General features: G+C 41.6%; 1 protein-coding gene across 5 annotated transcripts in view; it reads left to right on the forward strand.

Annotated features, from left to right (window-relative positions):
* The first annotated feature begins 2,841 nt into the window (after positions 1–2,841).
* Golm2 (golgi membrane protein 2) overlaps positions 2,842–27,915 on the forward strand; it is a 69,251-nt gene continuing 44,177 nt past the window's right edge. For 4 of the 5 annotated variants that reach the window (NM_001205369.1, NM_001205370.1, NM_177054.5 and 1 more), the window contains exon 1: positions 2,842–3,403. In NM_001205369.1, the coding sequence (NP_001192298.1) occupies positions 3,077–3,403 (327 nt within the window). In that variant the 5' untranslated portion in view covers positions 2,842–3,076. Of the gene's footprint in view, positions 3,404–3,576; positions 3,729–27,915 lie in introns of those variants that run through there. The other variant, NM_001205371.1, reaches the window with a different exon arrangement.

Below are 27,915 nucleotides of genomic sequence, written 5' to 3' on the forward strand. Positions count from 1 at the left end.
TAGTATTTGACTTTGTTTGTTTGTTTGTTTGTTTGTTTGGTTTTTCAAGACAGGGTTTCTCTGTATAGCCCTGGCTGTCTTGGAACTTACTCTGTAGACCAGGCTAGCCTCAAACTCAAAGATCTGCTGTCTTTGCCTCCCAAGTGCTAGAAGAATTGACTTCTTCTTCTTTTTTTTTTTAAAATAGTTTTAGAGTTATTTCTGTTTTCTTTTTTTCCTTTTTTTCTCTTTTCTTTTCTTTTTTTGCCTGTATTTATACTATATGCATGCCTTGTGCCTGCAGAGATCAAAATGGGGCATCAGATCTCCTGGAACCAGAGTTAAGGATGGTTATGAGCCATAAAGTGAATAGTGAGATCTGAACTCAGTTTTTTATCAAGAGAAGCAAGAGTTCTTAATCACTGGATCACCGCTTCAGCACACACCACTAGGGCTGTCAGAGTTGACTTCTATTTATTTTATTTTATTTTTTGGTTTTCGAGACAGGGTTTCTCTGTGTAGCCCTGGCTGTCCTGGAACTCACTCTGTAGACCAGGCTGGCCTCGAACTCAGAGATCCGCCTGCCTCTGCCTCCCAAGTGCTGGGATTAAAGGCATGTGTCACCACACCCGGCTAAAGACAGTTTTTAAGAAATCAACTCTGAAGCTGGGCAGTGGTGGCTCATATCCCATGGAGGACACACGCAGTCAGCATTTTCCACTGTTGGGGCTCATCTTGCTCACCTGGCTTAAAGAACTGGTCTTTGCCTTTATGTGGTTAATCCCTCACTCATAACTGGCTATATGGATGCACTTACACGCTCTTTCAGATTTCTAGATTAGACCTTAATAAGGGGATAGGTTGAGGAGGTAATTGTGTGTGTGTCTGTGTGTCTGTGTGTGTAATCTCCAGAAGGAGAGGAAAAGAGGCTTTCAAGTCTCAGCTCTGCAATCTCTAGCATATAACTCTAGAAAAGTTATGTGGCAACCTATAAATATAAACCTTTAAAGCCCTAATGGTCAAATAGGGCTTTAAAGCCCTTGTTAACAAAAAGTTTGTGCTTGTGTTTTGTAAGAGGTACATCTGTCAGAATCCTGTTTTAAAATACAACGTCCTTGGGAAGAATAACATTTTAGAAAGTTAATACCATTTAATGGATTTTTCAACTACTGACTGAGATAATACATTAGTAGGATAAATGGTTAAGATTTCCAGTTTGGGAGCCTGTGAGAGGGCTCAGTGGGAACGGGTACTTGCCAGGCTGGATAACCCACATGGGAGAAGGAAACCTGCTCTTGCAAGTTGTCTTCTGGCCTCCGCTCATGTGCCATGGCATGCATGCCCCACTCCAATAAGCAAATGTAATAATTACTTTAAATTCCTTTTTGACCTGGCTTCCTTTTGCCAAAGCTGCTTGGTTGATATCTGAGAGTGGAGATGACTTCTCAGAGCTCCTGAAGTCAGAGCTCAACTTTTGAAGACAAGAATTTTGTATGCAGCACACGCTGGCTTCCAGCTTCTGCCTCAACACCCCAAATGCTGTAATTGAAGAGAGTTAATCTTCAACTTTGATGTAAACCAGCTAGTAAATTCTGGTACGTTTATGTCGTTGTTGTTGTTTGTATAGTATAAAAAAGAGAAACATCCTTCTGTGAAGGTATTTTTTTTTTTTTGGAAGCAGATGAACTTTATTTTTGAAATGCACAGGACACATGGAACAATTTTTCACTGTTGTAAAATCTTCATGTCTCAGAACTATAGGCCGGTTTGAATAAACACTTAAGTTTGTGTTCTTGACCCGGAGTCTGAAAAATAACTACAAATCCATCCTCTGGTTACACAGGTGAAAACCAGTAACTTTTTATTGTTTGTTTAAACAACTACACAAGCAGCACGCAGAGGGAACGAGCAGGGGATTCTCTGTAGCACTGAACATGACGCTAAACGTAGAACAACACCTGCTACAAAGCAGAGAGAGGAACAGTATTACGAGTTCTGTTACTTGGCTTTAAGCCCAGTTCAGAAGATACAGGACTCTGACGTTTCCGCACATCTTTGTTTCCGGGCTTTCTCCTGTGTAAAGCGTTGTTGGGATAGGAGGGATGTAAAACTAGGCGTGCAGAAACAACTTGTAAGGGCTGCTATTGCTAATTCGGAATGTGTCAGCCGTCAGTAACGGCGCATTAGCTGCCATTCACCGAGGGCAGCTTCTGGGCTTTCTCCTCAGCTAAGTCGAGGGAAAAGCAGCAGAGCGTTTTAAAATAGGAGCACCGCATTTTGGAATTCTTCCTGTCCGTGACAGCAGTAACCTTGGAAACCAGGCTGCTAACACATCTCAATCGCAGAGCATCCTCAAGCTTAGCTTCTCTTGCTGTATTGTCTGGGCACCGCTATTCTGGGGGCTAATGTCAACTGTTTTTGTTTTTTTCCACCTCGGTGGCACAAACAACACCTAGCATAAAACCTTGCTAGACACCCATCAGGTCCCATCTTACCTAGAGCCTTCCCTACTTGGTGGCAGTCTCAGAATTGGTCCTGACAGAGGACACTCTGCCAAGGGGCCCGCTGATAGCAGGACCTCCCTAAACCTGGCCTCAGGGGACACCACCAGGTAACAGCACCACGCACACCCACCCAGGTACGCCGCGCGACCCCGACCCCGCGCCCCAGCCTCCAGAGAACCCTCGCGAGACAAGACCGCAAGGGGACGAGAAGAAGCCCACTATCTCGCGAGAAGAGGGGGCGTCGGCGGAAACGAGCTAATGCCCCCCTGGGCGCCCCGGCCCCAGCCGGTGGGCGTGGACCGAGGAAACCCGCCCCCTTCCGGCTCGCGTCCCCGCCCCCAGCCTTGAGGCATCGGGTCGCGAGTACCAGCGCCGGCTTCTCCCGCTTCCCTGCGGCGGGAGCCCGCTGGCCTTCGACTCTCGGAGGGGGCGCGGCGGGGGCGCAGAGGGGGCGGGGAGGACCCGCGACGCCCCGCCCCCCTCCGCGCTCTGGCGGCTCGGCCCGTCCCTTGGGGTCCGGGTCCCGAGGCCGCTGAGACAGCAGGCCGGCGCTGCCCGCAGGTGTCGGCGGCAGCGGCGGAGCCACCGGCCTCATGGTGGGTTTCGGGGCCAACCGGCGGGCCGGCCGCCTGCCGTCCTTCGTGCTGGTGGTGCTACTGGTAGTCATCGTCGTCCTTGCCTTCAACTACTGGAGCATCTCCTCCCGCCACGTTCTGCTTCAGGAGGAGGTGGCCGAGCTGCAGGGCCAGGTCCAGCGCACCGAGGTGGCCCGCGGGCGCTTGGAGAAGCGCAATTCGGACCTCTTGCTCTTGGTGGACACGCATAAGAAGCAGATCGACCAGAAGGAGGCCGATTACGGTCGCCTCAGCAGCCGGCTGCAGGCCAAGGAAGGCCTGGGGAAGAGATGCGAGGATGACAAGGTAAGGTCGAGCCCTTTCCTCGGCCCTCCTAGACTTTTTCTTTTCACTTCTGGGTGGGGTATTAATATTCGCCCGCCGGCGATTGCTGTATGCCGTCAGCGTGGTAGCCCTGGAAGCTCCCCAGACCCCCAGCAACCCTGTTTGTTGTCAGACTTTCCCGGTGTCAGCGCCACATTCTCTGTTCGCTTGCAGAGACTGTAAGTTCTGGTTCTCTAGAGTGGCCTATGTGTGGATACCACCTTTCCTCCAAGCTCAGCTGCTGAGCTGGCAGTGGTTATCATCTGGCCTGTGTGGCCGCCTTCGTTCCCGGCACACAGGCTGCCAGGTATATGTATGGGCATTGTCTCATCCACCTCCTGTGCAGACTGATCAATATTAATTTATTTCAGAATGCGGCCTTCTTCCCTTCTGGTGCTCAACATGTATTTGTCAACAGTATGGCTTTTTAGAAATCTCTATAAATTGATGTATTTTGCTAAGTAGATTTTTAAAAAATGAATTTTGTGTTGAAAGTGTTGTTATAGATGAGTCAGGAACCCGTATATGAGCCACACTTGTGACTTGAGTGCGGTTAATCCATTATCTTCTCAATTTGAATTGTTAATGAAATTAGCCGAAATGGTAGAATCTAAAAATAAGTTCTTAGGAACAGAATCTTATGTCTGTCGTTATAATTCTTGAAAGAAAATAAAATTGTGTGTGCTTAAATAGCTCTTAGGGCTGCTGCTTAATGCAGATAGAAAATACAAAATTTTAAATTTAAAAATCTTAAGTCTGGACTATGATCATGTCCTACTTAATAGGATCTGTTTTCACTATTTTATTGACAGTTTATAACTTAGGCAACTTCAGTTGGTATATCAGAATTCTGAAGACTTCTAGATAGGTACTATAGTAGATGACTTCTTTTCTACACTCTTAAATCTTTTAAGATTAAATTTCTTCTTTCTTTATCTAGTGTGTGTGTGCATGTGCATACACATGTGTGGAGATCCGAGATCTGGAGTCAAGTTCTTTCCATCCATCCTGTGGAGCTGACTTCTGTTTATCTGTCTTGGCAGCAAGTGCTTTTAGCTGCTGAGCCGACCCTTAAATTGAATTTCATTTGTGTGTGTATTCACCCTAATGCACATGTGGATGTCAGAGGATAGCAGTCAGATTTCTCCTTCTACCAAGCAGGTCCTGGGGATGGAACTCAAGTTCTATGAGATTTTTAATGAGCTTCCAACCTTCCTACCCTCATTGGCCTCTACTTTCTTACTTATCGAAAACTGAGCCTCTCAGTTGTTTTCTTGTTCCCTTTTCTTCTTTATACAGTATGCACATCCTCTGAGAAGGCTAGAGATCAGCAGACAGATGTACCTTCTATACACTGAACTGTAAAACATGGATACAGTAGGTAGAGACCCGTAAGAGCTTGGAGTATTAAAATAAGATCTTCAAGATGGACCGTTTTGATCTAGCATTCTTTGTCTTGTGGTTGTGCCTCAAAAAGTGAGCTCTCGACTGTTTCTTTTCTCTGTCATCTGATGGACTTTGACCCTGTAAAACTCTTTTTTTTTTAAAAAATTATTTATTATACATAAGTGCACTGTAGCTGTCTTCAGCCTTCAGCCATGCCAGAAGAGGTGTCAGATCTCATTATAGATGGTTGTGAGCCACCATGTGGTTGCTGGGATTTGGACTCAGGACCTGGGGAAGAGCAGTCAGTGAGTGCTCTTACCTGCTGAGCCATCTCGCCAGCCCGACCCTGTAAAACTCTTAAGTATTTTAGTTTTCTGTTGCCATGGCGGAACACCCTGACCAAGGCAACTTACAAAAGATAGCATTTTATTTGTGGCTTACATTTTTATTATTTTATATGTATGGGTGTTTTGTCTGCATGTTTTTTTTAATTTGTGCAACAGATAAGTATCTGGTTCCTGAGGAGGCCAGAAGTTTTGGATTCCCCTGGAACTGGAGTTACAGGTGGTTTTGAGCCACCATGTGGGTCCTGGAAATTGAAGCCAAGTCCTTTGCAAAAGTCATAGAAGAACACTGGGAATGAAGTAACTCCTTTGAAACCTCAAAGCCTGCCCCCAGTGACACACCTCCTTTAACAAGGTCACACCTCCTAATCTTTCCCAAACAGTTCCACCAACTGGAGACCAAGTGTTCAAACATGAGCCTATTAGGGCTATTATTCAAGCCACCACATAGATAGAGGAACCCCAGTTCTGGAACCAAAAAGGTGATATTTCCTTCTTCCAGTTCATTGTGCCAGTTCTGTCATTTCCAGGATGAGAGCAAGAGACAGTGTTCTCATCACTGTCCATGAAAGTGAGAAATCAGACCCATTTCTCTAGATTCTCTCAAACTTACTATATTTTATTCCGTCTGTAAAGGATTTTAACTTGGAGGTGTATATTAGTTTGCTAGGGCAGGTATAACAGATCCAAGATACCACACACGAGATATAAAACTTTATTTCTCCACAGACCTGGAGGCTTGGAGTTCCAGGTCAAGGTACAGGAAAGGGTTGGGTTTCTCTGAGACCTCTCCCCGTGGTTGCAGATGGCTGCCTTCTTGCTGCTCTATCTTGTCATGGTATTCCCTGATGGATGCATCCCAGTGCCTCATCTCCTTTTTGGATTGTGGTCCCTCTTATACATGACTTGTTATGGTATCTTCAGGAACTCACTTGTGCCTGCTGGGCTTGCTGCACTGTTTACTTCCCCTGCTTTTGTGATGAGCAAGGTCACAGAATCTTCTCCTGTGTGTTCAGCCACAGCATACGAGCTATGCTATGCAAGTCTGCACTAATTGTTCAGGGTTGCAGGGAGGGACTAGAGTGTAGAGACTGGTGAAGGGCTTTGATTCTGTGGCTGTGGGAAAGCTTTTATTCCTTCTAGGTAGCCCTTTACCTATGTGCTATAAGGAAATCCAATAAACTCATTGGTTTCCCAGGGGTAGATGTTTCTTGGGATTCCCCTGGGGATGCATTTTTGCAACAGCCCCACACTAATAGCCTTATTTAATCACTGCTTTAAACTCCAAATATAACTGTATTTTGAGATCCTTGAGGTTGAAACCTCAACGTATGAGTTTGAGTAGTACAGTTTACTATCATATACACAATGTAGTCCTTTTTTTTCTCTTCTTTCTACCAAAAAGACTGTTTGTTACATAAACTGTATTTTTCTTTTTCTTTAAGATATATTTATTTTCATATATGTGAGTTCAGCAGACACACCAGAGGAGGGCTTCTATTACAGATCTTATTACAGATGGCTGCTGGGAATTGAACTCAAGACCTCTGGAAGAACAGCCAGTGCTCTTAACTGCTGAGCCATCTCTCCAGCCCTTCCTTTTCTTTCTATAGTAGACAGGAGTCTCACTGTGTCCAAGGCTGGTTCCAAGTGCTGGTATTTGTGTGTGTGCCCTCAACCAGCTTGAACTTGGATGCCTGTTACTGTGTCTCATGCACTGCAGGAAATGGTCTAGCCCAGGGAAAGGAACTATTTGAGTGTAGACAGTATCTTCCTCAAAGCTGCTATTTCTGTTATAAATACACATACACAAAGGTCCAGTTTTGAAGCTAGGTGTGGTGGCATAGGCTTGTACTCACAGCATGGGGAGATGGAGGCCAGCATGAGTTCAAGGCCAATCTGGATTACATAATGAAACCCTGTCTTGAAAAAAGAAAAAAAATCAATTTTGATATTTGAAGCTGAACAATAAATGACTTGTTTTTCTGTTAACTGACATAATCCTGACTGAGAGTATATTAAAAAGGATACATAAAATATGTAAAAAATTATAAATAAATAGCTTTAGTTGAATGAAGAAAGGAGAATGGGGCATATTATATTTTTCCTTCCAAAGTTATCTTCACTGTATGTACACCACAATGTATAAGTATTTAACACATACACACACAAACACACATACACACACAAAGTGTGTGTATATAAAAGCTTTAGCACACAACAGCTACTCACTTAGAAGCAGGTCTGGGCAGTAGGTGTGCCCTTTGCCACACTACGATGCACCTTTGCTGTGCTACATGGCGTCAGTACAAGTCAGACAAACCACTCCTCTGTGCCTCAGGTGTCCTCATCTAGAAAAGGAGGAGGATGACGTTTCTTCCTCTCTGGAAGTTGACATTAACAAATCCGTGAAAATCCCTAAAAGAGGGCTGGAGAGACGGTTCATCGGTTAAAAGCACTGGCTGCTTTTCTAGAGGGTGTGGGTTTGATTCACAGAATCCATGTGGTGCTCACAGCCATCTGTAACTCCAGTTCCACAGGATCTAAAGTGTTCTGACTTCCACAAGCATGAGGCACATACAGGGCACACAGGCATGCATGCAGACAAAACTTTTATATACATAAAATAAATAAATCTTAAAAAGAGAATCTTAAATGCCATCTTAGCTATTATTCCTTTTCTGCTCCCTATGACAGACTGACTGCCTTCTTTCCAGGACGGAGCTCTGTTTGTGTTCCTGCCCAAGATCCGGTTCTAGCTCCAGTGTCCTGTTTGACTTTTTCTTTCCTTCCCCACTTCCTGGTCCATTGTCAATTAACTTTAGTTGGTTCCGTCTGTAGTTGCCTTCCCTGACTCTGGTGTTTGATGGTTTCTCTGTACTTTAGGAATCAGCCTTTCATCATTCTAAATGCTTCCACTTGTGCCTTTCCTCTGACTCACCTGCCAAAATCTGGCTACTGTATAACTGCAATTTAATTGCTACTTCATGTAACTCAAAATCATGAAAAATTGGTACCTTCATTCTGAGTTTCCTATCCTATGATATTAGTCCTGTGTATGATATGTAACTATTAATAAAGCAGGTTAGAATTTTGGGCTCTCCCTAAACAATTCTCCCCCATAAACAAACCCAAGCATCCTCAGACCTTACTTTCAGAGTGGCTTCATGAGTTACTTTATGAAGCAGAGTGTTGTTTAATCGTGTAGAGTGTCTCCAACTATCTGTGTCTTCCGTTAGCTCCTGATTCAGACTGTTCCAGTCTGGTGGTCTGCTGAGTTCTAGCTCCGTTTACAGTTCTATGTCATTAGAACTGAGTGTGTGTCATTCTTCCTCCTTGACTCATCCTTTTGCTTCTTTTTTTGTCTTTCCCTCTAATCCATCTGCACTCACTCTGTAGCTCCTAGGACTTCTTACCTAGATCATGTGTTTCCTTTTTTAAGTGTAATTTACCTTATTATTTGAGCTACACTAGTTTATTTGTTTAGCTAATAGCTTCCTGTGTGCTAACCTCTTCTCAACATTGTAAGTTCTCTGAGGACAGACTGCTTGAAATTCCCTGTAGTGTTTCTGAAGAACCTAAGGAGCTGAAGGGGTTTGCAGCCCCATAGGAAGAACAACAATATGAACTAGCCAGTACCTACAGAGCTCCCAGGGACTAAACCACCAACCAAAGAGCACACATGGTGGGACTCATGGCTCCAGCTGCATATGCCTGGTCAAACATCAGTGGGAGAAGAGGCCCTTTGTCTTATGAAGACTCTATGCCCCAGTGTAAGGGAATGCCAGGGCCAGGAGGCCGAAGTGGGTGAGTTGGTAAGCAGGGGGAAGGAGGGCGGGATAGGGGGAGGGTGTTTTTCAGAGGAGAAACCAGGAAAGGGAATAACATTTGAAATGTAAATAAAGCAAATAGCCAATTAAAAAAGCAAGCAAACAAAACAAAAAGTCAATTGGTGTATCTCGTATATACCTCTTTTACAAATTCTGTTAAAGATTTAATCCCTGTTACTGCAATGTCACTTTTGGAAATGGATGTAGCTTTTGACATTCCTAGGATATACAATCTCACAGCAAGCTCCTTGTTCCTCTAGCTCTTAAAATATTTCTGGTCTCTCTTCTGCAATGATGTCTTAGTCTTAGGTGCAAGGAGATGTGTTATGGATGTATCAGTTGGGACTGGGCTCCATAGCTCCACATTTTGATTGGTTGTAGTTTTTTGGTTTTTTTTTTTTTCTTTGTATGATATCCATCTGTTGCAAGGAGAAGTTTCCTTATGAAGGCGAGGACTTCACTTAATTTGTGGTTGTAAGGACAAATATTTAAAGTATAGTTGGGGATTATGATGGTTTAGTAAAGTAGTGACTGTAGGTTCTCCTTCAAGGAATGTGACTTCACTAGTCCTGGGTAGTTGACTGGGTTTCCAGTACCAGACATCATTTCTCTCGCATTGAATGTGATAAGTCAATTAGAGAACTATTGGTTACTGGCAAGGTATGTGTGCTCATAGGGTTCTGGTGGTGGTTGTGGTTCTGGGATTGTAGGTTTCTTTCCTTCTTTGTAAGCTTAACATTATGCCTTCTGGCTCTCTGAAAGCTAGTTCTCAGGGAGGGATTTTCAGGTCAGTTCTAGGCCAGGAGCCTCGGTTCTGTGTCTGAAAGGTAGGTGTCTTCAGCAATAGGAACTTACCGTCCACCTCTAGGGGTTTAGCCATGGGCAGTAACAAGAGCCTATAGCATTTTGGAGTCTGTTGGACAACTTTGGCCAACAACTCAAGACAGGGCTTCTTGTAACTGGTATTGGGGTTCTTGTTAAATGGTCTTTGGCTCTTGGATGGAGCATTGTAAACAGATAGGAAAATTCCATTAAACTATATGTGTATTTGTACACCTACTTATGTGTGTTACAGGTATTTTTAGGTGGACATTTAATAATGTGATTTCTTACAACTTTTTTCAGACATCCCTTCTGTACTTATCTATCCCTCCCTAATTAGAGCTCCCCTGTTTTCCCATTTCCTCCTTCAGATCATCTGTGCCCTGCTATCCTTCCTCTCTTGTGCCCCCTCTAACAACCCCCCACTGGTCCCCTTTTACTTTCTTGGTTTCTTTAGCTACTCCAAGATATGTACTCATGGCTGAATATTTGGAGCTAGGCGCCTCAGATGAGAGAGAACATGCAACTGTTGTCTTTCTGGGCCTGGGTTACTTAACTCAATATGGATTTTTCTCTTTCTGTCCATTTACCTGGCTAGATCTTGGAAAAGGATAGGATAATCGTTTTGATGTGTTTTCACCCCACTTTGGCATGAAAAGTAACTTTTAAAAAAGTTTTAGAATTTATTTTTTAATTTGTTCTGTTTTCATTTTATGTGTTTGAGTGTTTTGCTGTACATATGTCTGTACACCACATGCGTGTCTGATGTCTAACCCAGCCAGATGGCAGTGTTGCATCCCCTGGAATTGGAGTTCCAGATGGTTGTAAGCTGCCATGCAGGTGCTAGGAATAGAACCTGTCTCCTCTGGAAGAGCAGTCAGTGCTCTTAAAAAAACTTCGTTGAGAATTTTTGCACTCTATAATTTTCTTTTTCTGTTAGATCTTTGTCTGGCTTTTTTTTTAAAGATTTATTTGTTTATTTATTAATTAATTAATTATATAAGTACACTGTAGCTATCTTCAGACATACCAGAAGAGCGCATCAGATCTCATTAAAAATGGTTGTGAGCCACCACATGGTTGCTGGGATTTGAACTCAGGACCTCCGGAAGAGCAGTCAGTGCTCTTAACTGCTGAGCCATCTCTCTAGCCCATGTCTGGCTTTGTTATTAGAGTAATGCGACTTTGCTAAAAGAATATAGCAATGTTACTTTCTTTTTTTTATGGAACATTTTGAGGAATGTCTAGTAGAGTTCGTGTGTTGTATTCATCTGGTTCTGTTACATTGCAGATGTGCACCATTCCTGGTTTGGACTACATTTTTCTTTTTTCCTAAATATATACTGTATGGGGAGGATGTGTAGCAGAATGCCTGCCTAGCATGCAGGAATGCAAGGGCTGTGTGTGTGTGTGTGTGTGTGTGTGTGTGTGTGTGTGTGTGTGTGTGTTTGAGTTGGAGTTGTAAGGTGTGTGTGTGTGTGAGTTTGAGTTTGAGTTGTAAGGGGTCCAACCCAGGTTCTTACACATGTAGGCAAGCATGCTACTACTGAGATGCATCCCCAGCAGAAGCCCTGAGTTTGGTCCTTAGCACTGCAAAAACAAAACCAACTCCAGTCTGGTAGGGCGCAGGCAGCTGGGAAAGGTGAGCAGAAGATGCCATGTTAGCTAACAGGATGAATAAATTCTGATGTTCTCTTGCACAGTCAGCTGACTGCAGGGAACAGGAATGCATTGTACATTTTAAGATAAATGGTAAGGATTTTAAGTGGTTTTTCAGCAAGAAATGAAAAGCACTTGAGGCGATACAGTTTGCCCTGGTTTTAGAACCAAAGCATGTATAAATATGTGCTGGGCTACCCAACACAGATTACCCACTTATCTGAATACACTACCTCTGGAAGATATGATCAGAATATTCTAATGTAAAGCCACTCATTGTCTTCCTAGCATGGGGAGAATATTGTTTTTGTTTTCTTCATGTTTTTCCCCTACACATCCTCCTGTATTAGTTTTGAGATGGAGTCTTGCTATGATACCCAGGCTGGTCTTAAAATCTTGCTTAAAATCTTAGCCTCCCATGTAGCTGGGACCTTAGGTTCCCAGGGCTGGTTTTCATTTCAAAACCCTAAAATATCTTTGTTTCAGTTTAATATTTAATAAAGAGAAGAAAGTTTAGGGGTTAGTTCATGGAGTATCATGAAAACATTTTCAGTCATCTTATATGTTGCTGTCAGAAACAGTTTCTTAACTACTTTTTTCTTTTAGATTTATTTTTTTATTTTTATTTATTTATTTTATGTCTGTGAGTACACTATAGCTGTACAGATGGTTGTGAGCCACCATGTAGTTGCTGGGATTTGAACTTAGGACCTTCGGAAGAACAGTCAGTGCTCTTAACCACTGAGCCATCTCTGTAGCCTCTTAGATTTATTTTTATGTGCATGAATATTTTGCCTGTATGTATATATGTGTGCTGTGTTTGTGCCTGGTGCCTGCAGAGGTCAGAAGAGTGTAATGGATCCCCTGGAGTTGGAGTTACTAATGATTGTGAGCTACCATGTTGGGTTCTGGGTTCTCTACAAGAGTAGCTAGTGCTCTTAACCACTGAGCCATCTCATCTGTCTTGCCTCAGGGACTTGTTTTATAAACAAGAAATAAAGTCTTACATTGATAAGATGCTTTATGATGTTTAAATGTGTCCCAGAAATCCAGAGGCAGAGGCAGGCAGATCTCTTGAGTTTGAGGCTAGCCTGGTCTACAAAATGAGTTCCAGGGCATCTAGGGCTACTGTTGTTGGGCCACCAGAGAAGACTACTCTGACACATGTTTAAGCCGATAGAAAGTCTTTATTAGTGGGACAGTGACTAAACTGAGTGGTTGGGATCCCAGTGTAGCCTGAGCCTTTCTCAGAGAGGGCTTTTAAGTACAGAAGCCATGTTCTGGGTTAACATACTTCAGTTAACAAGAACAGTTAGCTAGAAGCAGAACCACAAAAACCCAAAAGCAAGGCTTCTACATTTAGAGACTTTCCCATGACTATGTACTTTTTTTTTTAGATTTATTTATTTATTTATGAATATTTTTTATTAAAATAAGACCCCATGTTCACTAACTCACAAGAAAAACACAATTTAAAATCTTACAGCCTCAAAGTACACAAAGCATAATCTAAAAAATAAAAAATTCCATTTACAGTAATTCTTATTCCAATAATTAATAGACAAAAGGTTAAAAAATTTACTAAGGGTCTTAAGATTTAGGCAGCATGTGGTATCTTGATCACAATATCTAGAGAATAAGTAGGTTTCATTAGCATAGACTTATCAAACTTGATGCATGTATTAGACCATTTTCAACCTGTGGGTTGTGACCCCTTTGGGGATTGAATAGCCCTTTCAAGAGGAACTGTATTAAAGGGTTACAGCATTAGGAAGGTTGAGAATCACTGTATTTGGCTAACCTACATACAAGGTCAGATATTTGGAAATGGAATATAATGCTACTTAGTAATTCATATAACACAGGAGAAATCAGGATGGAGGTTTGAATACATGTAAAACTTAGTAAATAAAATACTCATCAGAAAATGTGGGATACATTTAAAACAATAATTTGAGGTATTTATGACCATACATACTTTCTTTAGAAAAAAAAAAAATGCTTAAAGCCAGGCAGTGGTGGCGCACGTCTTTAATCCCAGCACTTGGGAGGCAGAGGCAGGTAGGTGGATTTCTGAGTTCGAGGCCAGCCTGGTCTACAGAGTAAGTTCCAGGACAGCCAGAGCTATACAGAGAAACCCGATCTCGAAAGACAAAAAAAAAAAAAGAAAGAAAGAAGGAAAATTTTTTCTTGATTTTTAGTGAGCTAATATTCATCTTGACAAGTATAAAAAACAAATTTAAATAAAGTAAAAGATCATTTTAAAAGCAGAAATAAATTTAGACCCTGGTTAGCCATAATTGTCAACTTGATACCGCTTAGAGTGATCTGAGAGAAGGGTCACTAGAGGAATTGCCTGCATCAGGCTGCTCTAGAGACATGTCTGTGAGATATCTTGATTTTTAATTGATGTACAAGGGCCCAGCCTGCTGTGTATGATACCTAATTCCTTGGAGGTAATACTGAATTGTATTTAAAAAAAAAAAAAGCCAAGAGGTAACTCACAGTTACAGTAGTTGCTGCTCTCTCAGATGACCCATTTCAATTCTGAGCACTCTGGCTCAGAACCATCTGTTACTCCAAATCCAGGACCTCTGGCCCCCCTGAGCACCAGGCACACATGTGGTACATAGACACACATTCAGGTAAAATGCTCATATACAGAAAATAAAAGTAAGTAAATTAAAAAGAAAAAAAAAGCTAAGTGTGAATAATGCAAGGCAGCCAGAGTGTGAGCCTGTAAGCAGTGTGAATAATGCAGCCAGAGTGTGAGCCTGTAAGCAGTATCTCTCCATGGGTTCTGCTTTCAGTGCCTGCCTAAGGTCCTGCCTTGATTTCCCTCAGTGATGGATTATGAATTAGAAATGTAAACCAAATAAACCCTTTCTTCCCAAGTGTTTTTGGTCAGTGTTGGATTACAGCAACAGACTGAAGCTAATACAACCCATGGATGATGACCATGGGTAACAGAGGCCTATAATTCCCGCATACTCAAGAATCTGAAGAAGACTAAGCTTGAGCTGAAGGCCAGAGTAGGAGGCCTAAAAACAAAACAAAAAGAAATCAAACCAAACAACAACAACAAACCCCAAACCAAAGGAATAAGTCAAGTACAGCAAGAAATTAAAACTCTTATTAGAAAGAACTAAATTGATAAAGGTAAACACACGAGTACCTGTTAAAAGGTAGTCAAAATGAGGAGCTAGTTCAGTCAGTAGAGTGCATTCCCACAAGGCCTTAGGACTTAGGTGCAATCCCTAGAACCCAGTGAGAAGATTGGTGTGGTCTTACAACCTTGTAATCTCAGCACTGAGAAAACAAAAATATATCCTTGGGACTTGTCAGCCAACCAGCAGCGCACCCAACCTACTCTGCAAATTGCAGATCCCAGTGAGCAATGCTATCTCGAAAATAAAGGTGGATGACTCTGGAGTAATGACGCCCAAGGTTGACCTCTAACCTATGCATCTACACCATGACTGCCCTCACCATGGGGGAAGGGTTGTCTAGGGAGATGGTTCAGTCACCAAAGTAAGTGGAGCAGTACACTCAAGTGATCCCAGCACTGAGAAACAGAGACAGAGAGATCTCTGGGGCTTGCTAATCAGCCACTCTTAACTTAATAAATTAGCGAAATTCAATGGCAAACCCTGTCTCAGAAATAACATGGAGAGTGATTAGGAAGACACCCAATGCTGAATTCTAGCAAGGACCATTTTTTATAACCTTTTCTTGTTATGTTTTCTAAATATCTCATTATACTCACATATATATTTCTTACTTACATACATGAATGTATACACTATAGAGAAGTAGCCTTAATGGAGATTTCTTGAAAGGAAGCATATAAATGCATATTAACCAAAATTAAAGCCAGAAGATAAAAATAGTTTATACAGATCTATTATAAGCAATGAATCAATGATTGATCTTTTTCCTGTTCTAAAAGTTAGACAGGTCTACTTCCAGAGCCTTTGGTCTGTCTGAGTTAATTTCTCATATCATATGATATACCCTTGCTTTGCATGTGCTTTTACTCATCTGTCCCAGCATGTTGAAGAACCTTGTCATGGCTAATCTTGTCAATTTGGGGTGACCTAGGGGATTAGTAAAGCATGTCTGTAGTTGCATCCAGAGATCTTAATAAGGGCTTTAACCTAAACAATAGATTCAGTATTTGAACAGACTGTTGGGGGAGGAGGAAGCGGGCCATTGGAAGCCTTTAGAAGATAAATCTTGACCCTGGTCCATTTATGTACTGTTCTTTGCTTCCCACTATAAGATAAACAAGCTCCTGTGTTAAAATATTTTGCTCTTAGCTAAGCCCAGAAGCATTGAAGCTAACTGTATTGAAACTAACCCAAATAAGTCCTACTCCTTAAATTTATAACAGCTATGTTGTCACTGTAGAAAACACAGGTCTCTTCATTTTCCATTAACTGTCTTGGCATCTATGTAGAAATCAGTTGATTGTATGAATACATGTTGGTTTGTTTTGGGCCTCTTAGGGCCAGACACTTAACAGTCTTAAATGTTATACTAAGGATTTTTAGTTTATCCTCAAAGATAAGGGGAATACTATAATACAGTTTTTATTTTGAAAAGATAAGAGCTGGGCATGGTGGCACATACCTGTAATCCCAGGAAATGGAAGCATTTAGAAATAATGTTTAGTCAGGTGGTGATGGTGCACACACCTGACTAATCCCCACATTTGGGAAGCAGAGGCAGATGATCTATCTGAGTTTGAGGTCAGTCTGAAGTGAGTTCTAGGAAAGCCAGGGTTATACAGAGAAACTGTGTCCTGAAAAACAAATAAACAAGAAAGAAAGAAAAGGAGAAAAAAGAATGTTCCTATTGAGATAATTTTCTGATATTCAGTAAAGTATTTGCCTTGCAAGCATGAGGACCTAAGTTTGGTCTCAGAACCACATAAAAGAGGGGTGGGAAGCACTAGAGTATGTAGGCTGCTGTAGACTAAGGGAGAAGGGCTCCATCTATACAGTTGCACATCTCTGTTTGGTGTGGTCTGTTGAGGGAGGAGCACCAGCATTCACCCCTGTCCCCATAAGTAACCCCTTATCTATATTTTATAGAGAAGCCCAATAAACTCATTGACTCCCTAGAGTTGATGCAGTCATGTCTCTGCCTTTTGTTGGGACCTTTGGAGAAGGTATAGGCATTGTTTATATCTCCTTCTGGGAAGAAATTCTACTGACAGATGTGTCTCATAATGTGGTGGTTTGAATAGAAACGGCCCCCATAGGCTCATGTGTTTGAATGCTTGGCCAATAGGGAGAAGTAGCACTGAGTAGTAGGGAGATGTGGCCTTGTAGGAGGAAGTAAGTCATTGTGGAGATGGGCTTTGGGGTCTCATATATGTTCAAGCTATGCCTGATGTGGCAAGAAGTCTCCTTCTGCTGCCTGGGGATCAAGATGTAGAACTCTTGTCTCCTCCAACATCATGTCTGCCTGCATGCTGCCATGCTTCCCACCATGACAATGGGTTAAACCTCTGAAACAATAAGCCAACACCAATTAAATGTTTTCCTGTATAAGAGTTGCCTTGGTCATGGTGCCTCTTCACAGCAGTAGAACCCTAACTTAAGACATGGTGGGGTACATGTAGAAGTTAGAGAACTACTTGTAGGAGGTAGTCCTCTCCTTCCACTATGTGATTTTCTGGGATCAAATTCAGATTGTCAGGCTGGAGGACAAGTGCCCTTACCCACTTAGCCACCTCACTGACTCGTAGTTTGTTTTGTTGATACAGTGTCTCTCCGTGTAACTCTGATGACTTGGAACTTACTCTGTAGAACAGGCTGGCCTCAAACGCAGAGATTCATCTGCCTCCTGAGTGTTGGGATTTAAGGTTTGCACTGCCATTTCCAGCTCATAGTTGATCCTCTTGAAGGAGATAATAAGCCACAGGAAAATCATTAACTATATATTTGGAGTGAAGGATTGAAGTAATTAGAAGATAATCCAAAGTACTTCTTTGTAGTATAATTAATTCAGAACTACTAAAAAAGAGTTGAAAATTGGTTGAGTGTGGCTGCATATGCCTTTAATCCCAGCACTTGGGAGACAGAGGCAAATGGATGTTTGTAAGCTTGAGACTAGCCTGGGGTGTTTAATGAGTTCCAGGCCAGCCAGAGATATGCAGTAAGACCCTATCTCAAAACAAAGAATTGGGAATACCCCCCCCCCAAAAAAACCCTCCAAAACAAACCAAACAGAAAAAAAGGGTAGAGCTAACAAATCTGGTACAGCTCAGGTTACAGAACCAGGACACAAAAACCAGTTACGCTGCTGTTCACAGGCAGTGGCTTGTTAGAGCATATCATTAACAACTCTGTTCTCATTAACAAAACAAACAAAACACTTGGGATTTTACAAATCCTCCTACACTGAAAATTAAAACACTGATGAAGGAAATGGAAGAGTACAAAAATAAATGGAAAGATGTCTCCTGTTTATTGATTGGAAGAAGGGATACTATTAAAATATTGGTACGACCCTGGAGCTGACCCTGTGCCACAGCTCTCCATACCCAAATTCATCCTGGAGAGAACTGGTCTCCCAGGTGTACTGACACAGGCTTGCAGGAGTAACAAGCCACAGTCAGAGACAGCAAGGCCAGCTAACACCAGAGATATCCAGATGGTAAGAGGCAAGGGCAAGAACATAAGCAACAGAAACTAAGGCTACTTAACATCATCAGAACCCAGTTCTCCCACCACAATGAGCCCTGGATACCCCAATACACCAGAAAAGCAAGACTCTGATTTAAAGTCACATCTCATGATGATGATAGAGGACGTTAGGAAGATCATAAATAACTCCCTTAAAGAAATACAGGAGAACACAGGTAAACAGAAGTCCTTAAAGAGGAAACACAAAAGTTTCTTAAAGAATTACAGGAAAACACAAACAAACAGGTGAAGGAATTGAACAAAACCATCCAGGATCTAAAAACGAAACTAGAATCAATAAAGAAATCACAAAGCGAGACAACCTTTGGAGATAGAAAACCTAGGAAAGAGATTAAGAGTCATAGATGACAGTATCACAAACAGAATATAAGAGATAGAAGAGAGAATCTCAGGTGCAGAAGATACCATAGAAAACATTGACATAACAGTCAAAGAAAATGCAAAACGCAAAAAGCTCCTAACTCAAAACATCCAGGAAATCCAGGACACAATGAGAAAACCAAACTTAAAAATAATAGGTATAAAAGAGAGCAAAGATTCCAACTTAAAGGGCCAGTAAATATCTTCAACAAAAATGTAGAAGAAGTGGGAGGCTATGCCAGTGCCTGACAAATACAGAAGTGGATGCTCATAGTCAGCTATTGGATAGAAAACAGGGCCCCTGATGGAGGAGCTAGAGAAAGTACCTAAGGAGCTGAAGGGGTCTGCAACCCTATAGGTGGAGCAACAATATGAACTAACCAGTACCCCCAGAGCTCGTGTCTCTAGCTGCATATGTAGCAGATGATGGCCTAGTCGGCCATTATTGGGAATAGAAGCCCCTTGGTCTTGCAAACTTTATATGCCCCAGTACAGGGAAATGCTGGGGCCAAGAAGTGGGAGTGGGTGGGTAGGGGAGGAGGGTGGGGGGAGGGTATAGGGGACTTTCGGGGATAGCATTTGAAATGTAAATGAAGAAAATACCTGATAAAAAATTGAAAAAAAATTGTAGAAGAAAACTTCCCTAACCTAAAGATAGAGATGCCCATAAACATATAAGAAGCTTATAGAACTCCAGATAGACTGGACCAGAGAAGAAATTCCTCCTGTCACATAATAATCAAAACACCAAATGCACAAAACAAAAAATATTAAAAGCAGTAAGGGAAGGGGCTGGCAAGATGGCTCAGCAGGTAAGAGCACTGACTGCTCTTCTGAAGGTCCTGAGTTCAAATCCCAGCAACCACATGGTGGCTCACAACCACCCATAATGATTTCTGACGGTCTCTTCTTGTGTATCTGAAGACAGCTACAGTATACTTAATTAATAATAAATAAATCTTTGGGCCAGAGCAAGCAGGGACTGAGAGAGTGAAGTTGACTGGAGCAAACAGAGGTCCTAAAATTCAATTCCCAACAACCACATGAAGGCTCACATCCATCTATCTGTACAGCTACAGTGTACTCACCATACACATAAAATAAATAAATAAATAAATAAATAAATAAATCTATAAAAAAGCAGTAAGGGAAAAAGGTCAAGTAACATATAGAGGCAGACCTATCAGAATTACATAAGACTTCTCACCAGAGGCTATGAAAGCTAGAATATCCTGGGCAAATGTCATACAGACTTTAAGAGAACACAAATGCCAGCCCAGGTTACTATACCTAGCAAAACTCTCAATTACAATAGATAGAGAAACCAAGATATTGAATAACAAAACCAAATTTACACAATATAGTTCCACAAATCCAGCCCTACAATGGATAATATATGAAAAACTCCAACACAAGGAGGGAAACTACACCCTAGACAAAGAAAGAAACCTAAAAGAAGATAGCCACACAAACATAATTCCACCTCTAACAACAAAAATAACAGGAAGCAACAATCACTATTTCTTAATATCTCTTAACCTCAATGGACTCAATTCCCCAATAAAAAGACATAGACTAACAGACTGGATATGTAAACAGGACACAACATTTCGTTACATACAGGAAATGCACCTCAATGTCAACTACAGACACTATGTCAGGTAAAGGGCTGGAAAACAATTTTCCAAGCAAATGGTCCCAAGAAACAAGCTGGAGTAGCCATCTAATATCAAATAAAATCAACTTTCAGCCAAAAGTTATCAAAAAAGATAAGGAAGGACACTTCATACTCATCAAAGGAAAAATCTACCAAGAAGAATTCTCAACTCTGAACATCTGTGCTCCAAATGCAAGGGTACCCAAATTTAAAAAAGAAACTACTATAGCTCAAAGCACACATTGCACCACACACAATAATAGTGGGAGACTTCAACACCCCACTCTCATCAATGAACAGATGATGGAAACAGAAACTAAACAGAGGCATAGTAAAACTAACAGAAGTTATGAACCAAATGGATTTAACAGATATCTATAGAACATTTCATCCAAAACAAAAGAATATACCTTCTTCTCAGCACCTCAAGGTACCTTCTCCAAAATTGGCCATATAATCAGTCACAAAACAGGTCTCAACAGATACAAAAGACTGAAATAATCCCATGCATCCTATCAGATCACCATGGACTAAGGCTGGTCTTCAATAGCAACAAAAATAACAGAAAGCCCAAATACACATGGAAGCTGAACAACACCCTACTCAATGACAACATGGTCAAGGAAGAAATAAAGGAATTAAAGACTTTTTAGAATTTAATGTAAATGAGGGCACAACGTACCCAAACTTATGAGACACAATGAAAGCAGTGCTAAGAGGAAAACTCAGCTCTGAGTGCCTCCAAAAAGAAACTGGAGAGAGCACACCTAAAAGCTCTAGAACAAAAAAAGCAAATACACCCAAGAAGAGTAGACAAACTCAGAGCTGAATCAACCAAGTAGAAACAAAAAGAACTGTACAAAGAATCAACAAAACCAGGAGCTGGTTCTTTGAGAAAATCTTTCCTTCCTTCTTTCCTTCCTTTCCCTTCCTTCCTTCCTTCCTTCCTTCCTTCCTTCCTTCCTTCCTTCCTTCCTTCCTTCCTTTCTCTTCTTTTTTTGTTCCTTCTTTCTTTTGTTCTTTGTTTTTTTATCATTATAGTTTAACAGGAGTCAAACTGAAAAAGGAAACTTCAGTTAAAATGCCTCCATCAGATTGTCTAGTAGGCGAAAGATCATTGAGTATTTTCTTGATTAATGATTTACTATTGCAAGCGCCATCCCTGAACAGCTGGAATAAGAAATCAATCTGCACAAGATACTAATTCTATTCCTTCATGACCTCTTCTTTAGTACCTGCCTCCCAGTTCATGTTTGATTTCCTGTCCTGACTATCATTCATAATGTACTGTAAGATAAAAGAGGAAATAAACTTTCCTCAAAAAAAAAAAAAAAAAAAAAAGGCGTTTGGGCCAGGGAGGAAGAGAAAATAACAGCATTAGCATTTTGAGCTGAAGGGTTTTTAAGGCTTGGAGTCTACAAAGTGGACACTGGCTTAGGTATTTTATAGGGCCACTGGGTCCTTTCCCCTACTGGACCTTTTTGGAAACTCCCCACCTTCTGTGCCTTCTGGACATTTCTTCTCCAAGTGTCTTCTGGAAACAAGAAGCTTCTCTGTTACAGAGCCCACTTTCCTTATCTAACTGTCCCTAACTCTCCTTCAACCTGATAACCTATTCTGACTCATATGTACATACCCACTTACATTCATATAAATGCACATAATGAAAAACTGAAATAAACTTTAAAATATGTAACAAACACACAAACAACAAAGACTAAAAATAAGCCTAACCAAGGATGTGAAAGACTTCCATAATAAACTTTAAAATGTGGAAGATACTGAAGAAGACATTCAAAAGTAGAAATCTTGTGGTGGTGCACGCCTTTAATCCCAGCACTTGGGAGGCAGAGGCAGGAGAATTTCTGAGTTCAAGGCCAGCCTGGACTACAGAGTGAGTTCCAGGACAGCCAGGGCTACACAGAGAAACCTTGTTTCGCAAAAAACCAAACCAAACAACCAAACAAAAAACAAAACCAAAAAAAAAAAGTAGAAATCTCCCATGTTCATGGTTTTTGGCAGATTTTGTATTGTAAAGTTTATATATTGCCAAACGTGACCTACACATGCAATACAATCCTATCAAAATTTCAGTGACATGTTTCACAAAATTAGGGGAAATTGTATAAAAATATAAAAGAACAGTCAAAAGTCTTCCTACCCCTGTCCCCCCAGACCCCTGCCCCTCTGCCTCCCTTCCCATCTCACTCTCTGTCCCCTACCCTCTTCCCCTCTAACTCTCTCTGCCCTTTGCCCTCTGCCCCTCTGCCCCCTTCCTCCTGCCTGTCTTCTCCTCTGCTCCCCTGCTCCCCTGCCTCTGAAATGCTGGAATTATTCATGTGCAACACTACACTTGGCTGTACTCTGTTTCATGTGCTTATTTCAAGCATAGTTGGAGAAAGTCATATAACCATACTGATGAACAGTCACGCTTTAAGTAAATTTCTCTGGGCAGTATGCACTTTAGGATACTTTTCATATCTCTTTCCTGTTCCAACTAACTCATCCTCTTTTCTTACTTTTCCCACATTTAAATTCCTTTGTTACCTGCCTGTTTTAAGAATTATATGGTAAGGCCAGGAGGTGGTGTCACATGCCTTAAATCCCAGCACTTGGGAGGCAGAGGCAGGCACATCTCTGAGTTTGAGGCCAGCCTGGTCTACAGAGTGAGTTTCAGGACAGCCAGGGCTATGCAGAGAGATACTGTCTCAGAAATGTATGGTAAAACTTACTCTACCAAATCTGCAAGCGTTTTGACATCTGCGCTGTTTTACTTTTTAGTTAAAGCAAAGTCCTTCTTTCTGTCTTTCAATCTTCCTACTTGTTCTTTGGATCTAATTCCTCTACCATCTCAGAGACCTTTAACAAATCTCTCTATAAATTTGTTCCCTAGCATTTGAAAAATACTTGAATTCCCCCTTTGCAGTCAAATATTCTTGAAGAGAATTGTTTTTTCTCATGCCTGCATTTTCTTTTCCTACTCCCCATGTCTCAGCATCTTTTCTCCAGTCCTCATGCTCTTGGCTCCCATGATGCCAGGTTTTCCTGTTTCTTACTCTCCTTTGCCGGCTTTCCCGCTCTGTTTACCACTGTTTTGTACTGCTCCGAACTTTTAGTTTGAATCCTCTTTTTTTATTCTTTTCCTAAGTAGGCATATTTACTCACAAAACTTCACTTGTGCATGCCTATGACTCCAAAATTTGTATCATTTAATCAAAACTCCCTTCTGTTTCTTGTATATTTCTATATCTCTAATCTTTACAGTATCCTCTACCTATTGGGTGCCCAGTATTTCCTGGCTAATGGAATGAATGATTTCAGTGATTTAACGGACCAACCAAATACTTTGTATCTCCAGTTCTAGAATATAGTGCACTCAGAAAGTACTTTATAAATTATTGATTGAATGAATTATGAATGTGTACCACAATGTAATACAACTTTAAAACACAATTAATGAGTAAGTGAAAAAAAAATGTGGTTCATTGTAGCCAACCATGACCAAGGACTTTGCTCATTTAAAATAGGTAACTAATAGGGCCAATGAGATGGTCCAGCAGGTAAATGCAGTTGATGTCAAGCCTGATGACTTGAGTTCAATCTCTGGATCCCATATGGTAAAGGAAAGAACCAACTCCTGCAGGTTTTCCTCTGCCTATCACACATGGACATAAACAAGCACACATGTAAATAAATACTATAATAAAATTAGTTTTAAAAGTATGTAACAAGACCTGTATGCTGCATGCTTTTAAACCAAGCACTCAGGAAGCAGGGACAAGAAGATTGTTGTAAGTTCAAGTGCAGCCTGGTGGTGAGCTCCAGGCCACCCAGAGCTGTAGAAGAAGACTTTGACTTATACACCCCACTCCCCATGTAAGAAGGCATGATGTCTACTACTATTTCAAGAGAAACAGATCAGATACTACAGGTGTAAGTGCAATGTAAGTTGTGAGAGATCAAGGTTAATCTCTATCAGATTTAATACATGTGCAGAGGTTACAGGCACATCTTTGGATTGGTATTGTTTGGAAGAGTCCACAATCTGTACCTGTGACTTAGGGAACAGGGTTCTCATCTGTGAAATGGAGAATATTGCTATGTCTACTTTGTAGGGTGGTTGTAAGCATTAAATAAGGGATCTGGTGTAAAACAAGCATTTAATATGTATTCATTATGCTATAGCTTAGCTCTTTCTTTATGCGTATAAGTTTTGTCTGAATGTATGTATGTGTACCATGTGAGTGTCTATTGTCCTTGGATGCCAGAAGAGACTGTCAGATCCTCTGTAAGTTGGAGTTTGACAGTTGTGAGCTGCCATGTGGGTGCTAGGAACTGAAAAAGGTCCTCTGGAAAATCAGCCAGTGCTCTTGAGTGCTGAGCTATCTCTCTAGCTCGTAATTAGAGCTTGAACATTGTGGAAAGGTCCATGTGTTGAAGGTTTTGTCTCCAGTCCACAGGTGATGGAACTAGGGGTAAAGCCTGGTGGAAGCAAGTGAAGTCATTGGGAACGTGCCCTCAAGGGTGATGTTGATATCCCAGCCCATTTGCTTCCACTGTTTTTGCTTCCCAGCAAAGAGACAAACAGACCTTTGCTCTGTGTCCCCTGTCACATTGTGCTGTCTTGCCACGGGCCCAAAGGACAAAGGGACCCAGTAGCTATGAACTGAAATTTTTGAAAGGAAAGCCTAAATAAATCTTAAATTTTTGTAAGTTGATTATCAGTGACATTACAGTTATTAATGATGCTTTGTTTTCATACAGCTGGCTTTCAGGCCAGAAACAGTATAGATGAGTAATTGCTGAACTTATTTATCAGAATCTCTTGAGTTCCTGTATCATCCCAAGGATGCTAAATCATGGTGAGTGGTGACAGGGAAAGACTCTGGACTTTTTGTTGTTGGTTTCTTTGTGAATTTTGAAGTCTGGAACTTGCTTTATTTATAGTGTAAGCTGGCTTGAACTTTTGATTCTCCTGCCTTTGCCTCTTGGCTTCAAAAATGCATTTTTATTACTTTTATTTATTTTGTGTGCATATGTGAGCCAAAGCACATTATTAAGGGTCAGAGGTTATCTTGGAATCCTTCTCTCCTTCTATCCACCATGAGGGTTCTTGGGAATCAGACTTGGGTTGTTAAACTTAGTGGCAAGTTCCTTAACCCACTGAACCATCTCACCAGCCAAATTAAAAAATTAAACAACCGGGCTGGTGAGATGGCTCAGTGGGTAAGAGCACCCGACTGCTCTTTCGAAGGTCCAGAGTTCAAATCCCAGCAACCACATGGTGGCTCACAACCATCCGTAACAAGATCTGACTCCCTCTTCTGGTGTGTCTGAAGATAGCTACAGTGTACTTACTATAATAATAAATAAAAAATCTTTAAAAAAAAAAAATTAAACAACCAGGGCTGGTGAGATGGCTCTGCGGTTAAGAGTGCCGACTGCTCTTCCAAAGGTCCTGAGTTCAAGTCCCAGCAACCACATGGTGGCACACAACCATCTGTAATGAGATCTGTCGCCCTCTTCTGGAGTGTCTGAAGACAACTACAGTGTACTTACATATAATAAATAAATAAATATTTTTTTTAAATTAAACAACCAAAAATACACACGTACACACACATAAAACTACTAAATATATTAAATATATTAACTAAAAAATATATTAAAGAAGATAGAATTTTGTAGAAGTCATTTGAGTGTGAAATTGTTGTGGAAGGCCCTGGTGCTGTTATATTTTTATGTTAATTCTGTTTTTCCCAGGAGGGGTTGTTTGGAACAAAGAATCAATTACTGAGTGAGTAGGTGGGACTTCCTGGTTGGACAGAGGAAGAGAGGAAGCAGGAGAGGGTTAGGGCCTTTTGGACTGGGATAGAGAGAGGGAAAGATATAGCTACTTGTGTCTCCCAGCTAGTGTCTCCTTGAGCTGGAGGATTTTGTTTTGTTGGTTTTTTGAGACAGGGTTTCTCTGTGTAGCCCTGGCTGTCCTGGAACTCACTTTGTAGACCAGGCTGGCCACAAACACAGAAATCCGCCTGCCTCTGCCTCTGCCTCTCTGCCTCTCTGCCTCTCTGCCTCTCTGCCTCTCTGCCTCTCTGCCTCTCTGCCTCTCTGCCTCTGCCTCCCAGGCTAGGATTAACTGGATTCTAGTTGTTGTGCCCAGCAATTGAGTTACCATTGTTTCTGAACTAAGTTTGTGAGGTGTTTTCCTTCACGCACCTGTTCAACTGGGTTCAAGAGAGAAAGGTATGGTGGCTAAGTGTGGGTTTGCCAGATGTACACCACACAAAGGCTTTTTTGGGGGTTTTGAAATATGGGGCTGGCATGGTAGTAACCCGCCAGTAGGAACTTAGTGAGCTGGGTGGAGAGATTTTGGAGCTCTGGGCCAGAGAGTCTTCTGAGATGAGAACACCCAGCTGGAGCCATGTGGCCCCCAGTGCCCTGCATATCGCGGGAACTTGCTGCTATTTTTAATATTTTCTGAAACATTAAATAGTTTTAAAATGTGTGGTGAGTATGGGAGGCAGACAGAAGACTGTCATCTTTTTGGTGTTTGAGACAAAGGAGAAAGAAATGGCAATAGCTTATTAAAAGCTAAGTGCTAAGTGTATGTAACCTCTGTAGTAGTCGGTCATAGCTGTGCTAATTGCCCAAGAGCAAGCCATAATGAAAATGAAGCAGACACAGCTGAGCCATTTTCAGGGTCCCCCAGATGAAAAGGAAAGCAGAGCGACTGAGCTGGTACAGCTGCCAGAATTAATCTAGACAAACCAGATGCTGGAGAAAGCATTAAAAGAATTTCAGAAAGGGCTGGTAAGGAAAATATAGGCAAAGTTTTAGGTAGTAGAGGAAGAAAAATTAAAGTATATGAAATCCTTGGAATAAGAAGTATGCTGGAAAATATAAGGAGATAATTCTTCCTGAGAAGAAGAGACAGGAACCTGTACTTCAAAAAAGAGGGCATAAGAAGAACAGCTTTACTGTTTGGTCATGAAGTGTCCTCAGAAAAGGCTCTGTGCTTAGGGCTTAGTACCCAGGTATGGTGTTACTTTGGGAGGTCTGGAAACTTGAGGAGATGGAGCCTGACTGAAGGAAGTAGGTGTCTGGAGGGTGCATCCATAGAGATATTTCAAAGAGGAAGACAGGAAGGGGTCAACCTTGGAATAGCTCTATCCCTCCACAGAGTCCCGCAGCCACGATGTTCTGCTCAAATACATAAAGCCAGGTAACTAGACTACAGTCACATTAATCCATGGTCCTTGTAGTTTGCTTCTCCAGCGAAAGTACTAAGTAGGCCCCACTTTGTTTAGTGTCCAAGATCAGATGAGATCCTGTGCACTCAGGGCTGTATAACTATAGATTCCCTTAGGTTGATGTTTTGTCACAGCAGTGAGAAAAGTAACCAGTGGGGGGGGAAAAGACATCGACAGGGCAGAGGCCAGAAAGTACAGTGAATTGGCCTAGTTTTTAGAGAGACTCCAAATCCTAGGGATCAGTATTCTGGAAAAGTAGAGGAGAAATAAACTCCTAAGACAACGAAAGTGTTGATGGGAATTATGTGAGGAAGTTCAAAAGTCTGTGAGGGGTAAGTAGTATAGCTTAGTATAGTGCTGGACTAGTTTGTAGGCTCCAGGTTCAATCCTAGCACTGCATAAACTGAGTATGAAGGATAACCTGTAATCCCAGCACTTGGGAGGTGGAGGCAGGATGGTTAATAGTT

This window comes from Mus musculus, chromosome 2, assembly GCF_000001635.26.
Source record: "Mus musculus strain C57BL/6J chromosome 2, GRCm38.p6 C57BL/6J".
NCBI lineage: Eukaryota > Metazoa > Chordata > Mammalia > Rodentia > Muridae > Mus > Mus musculus.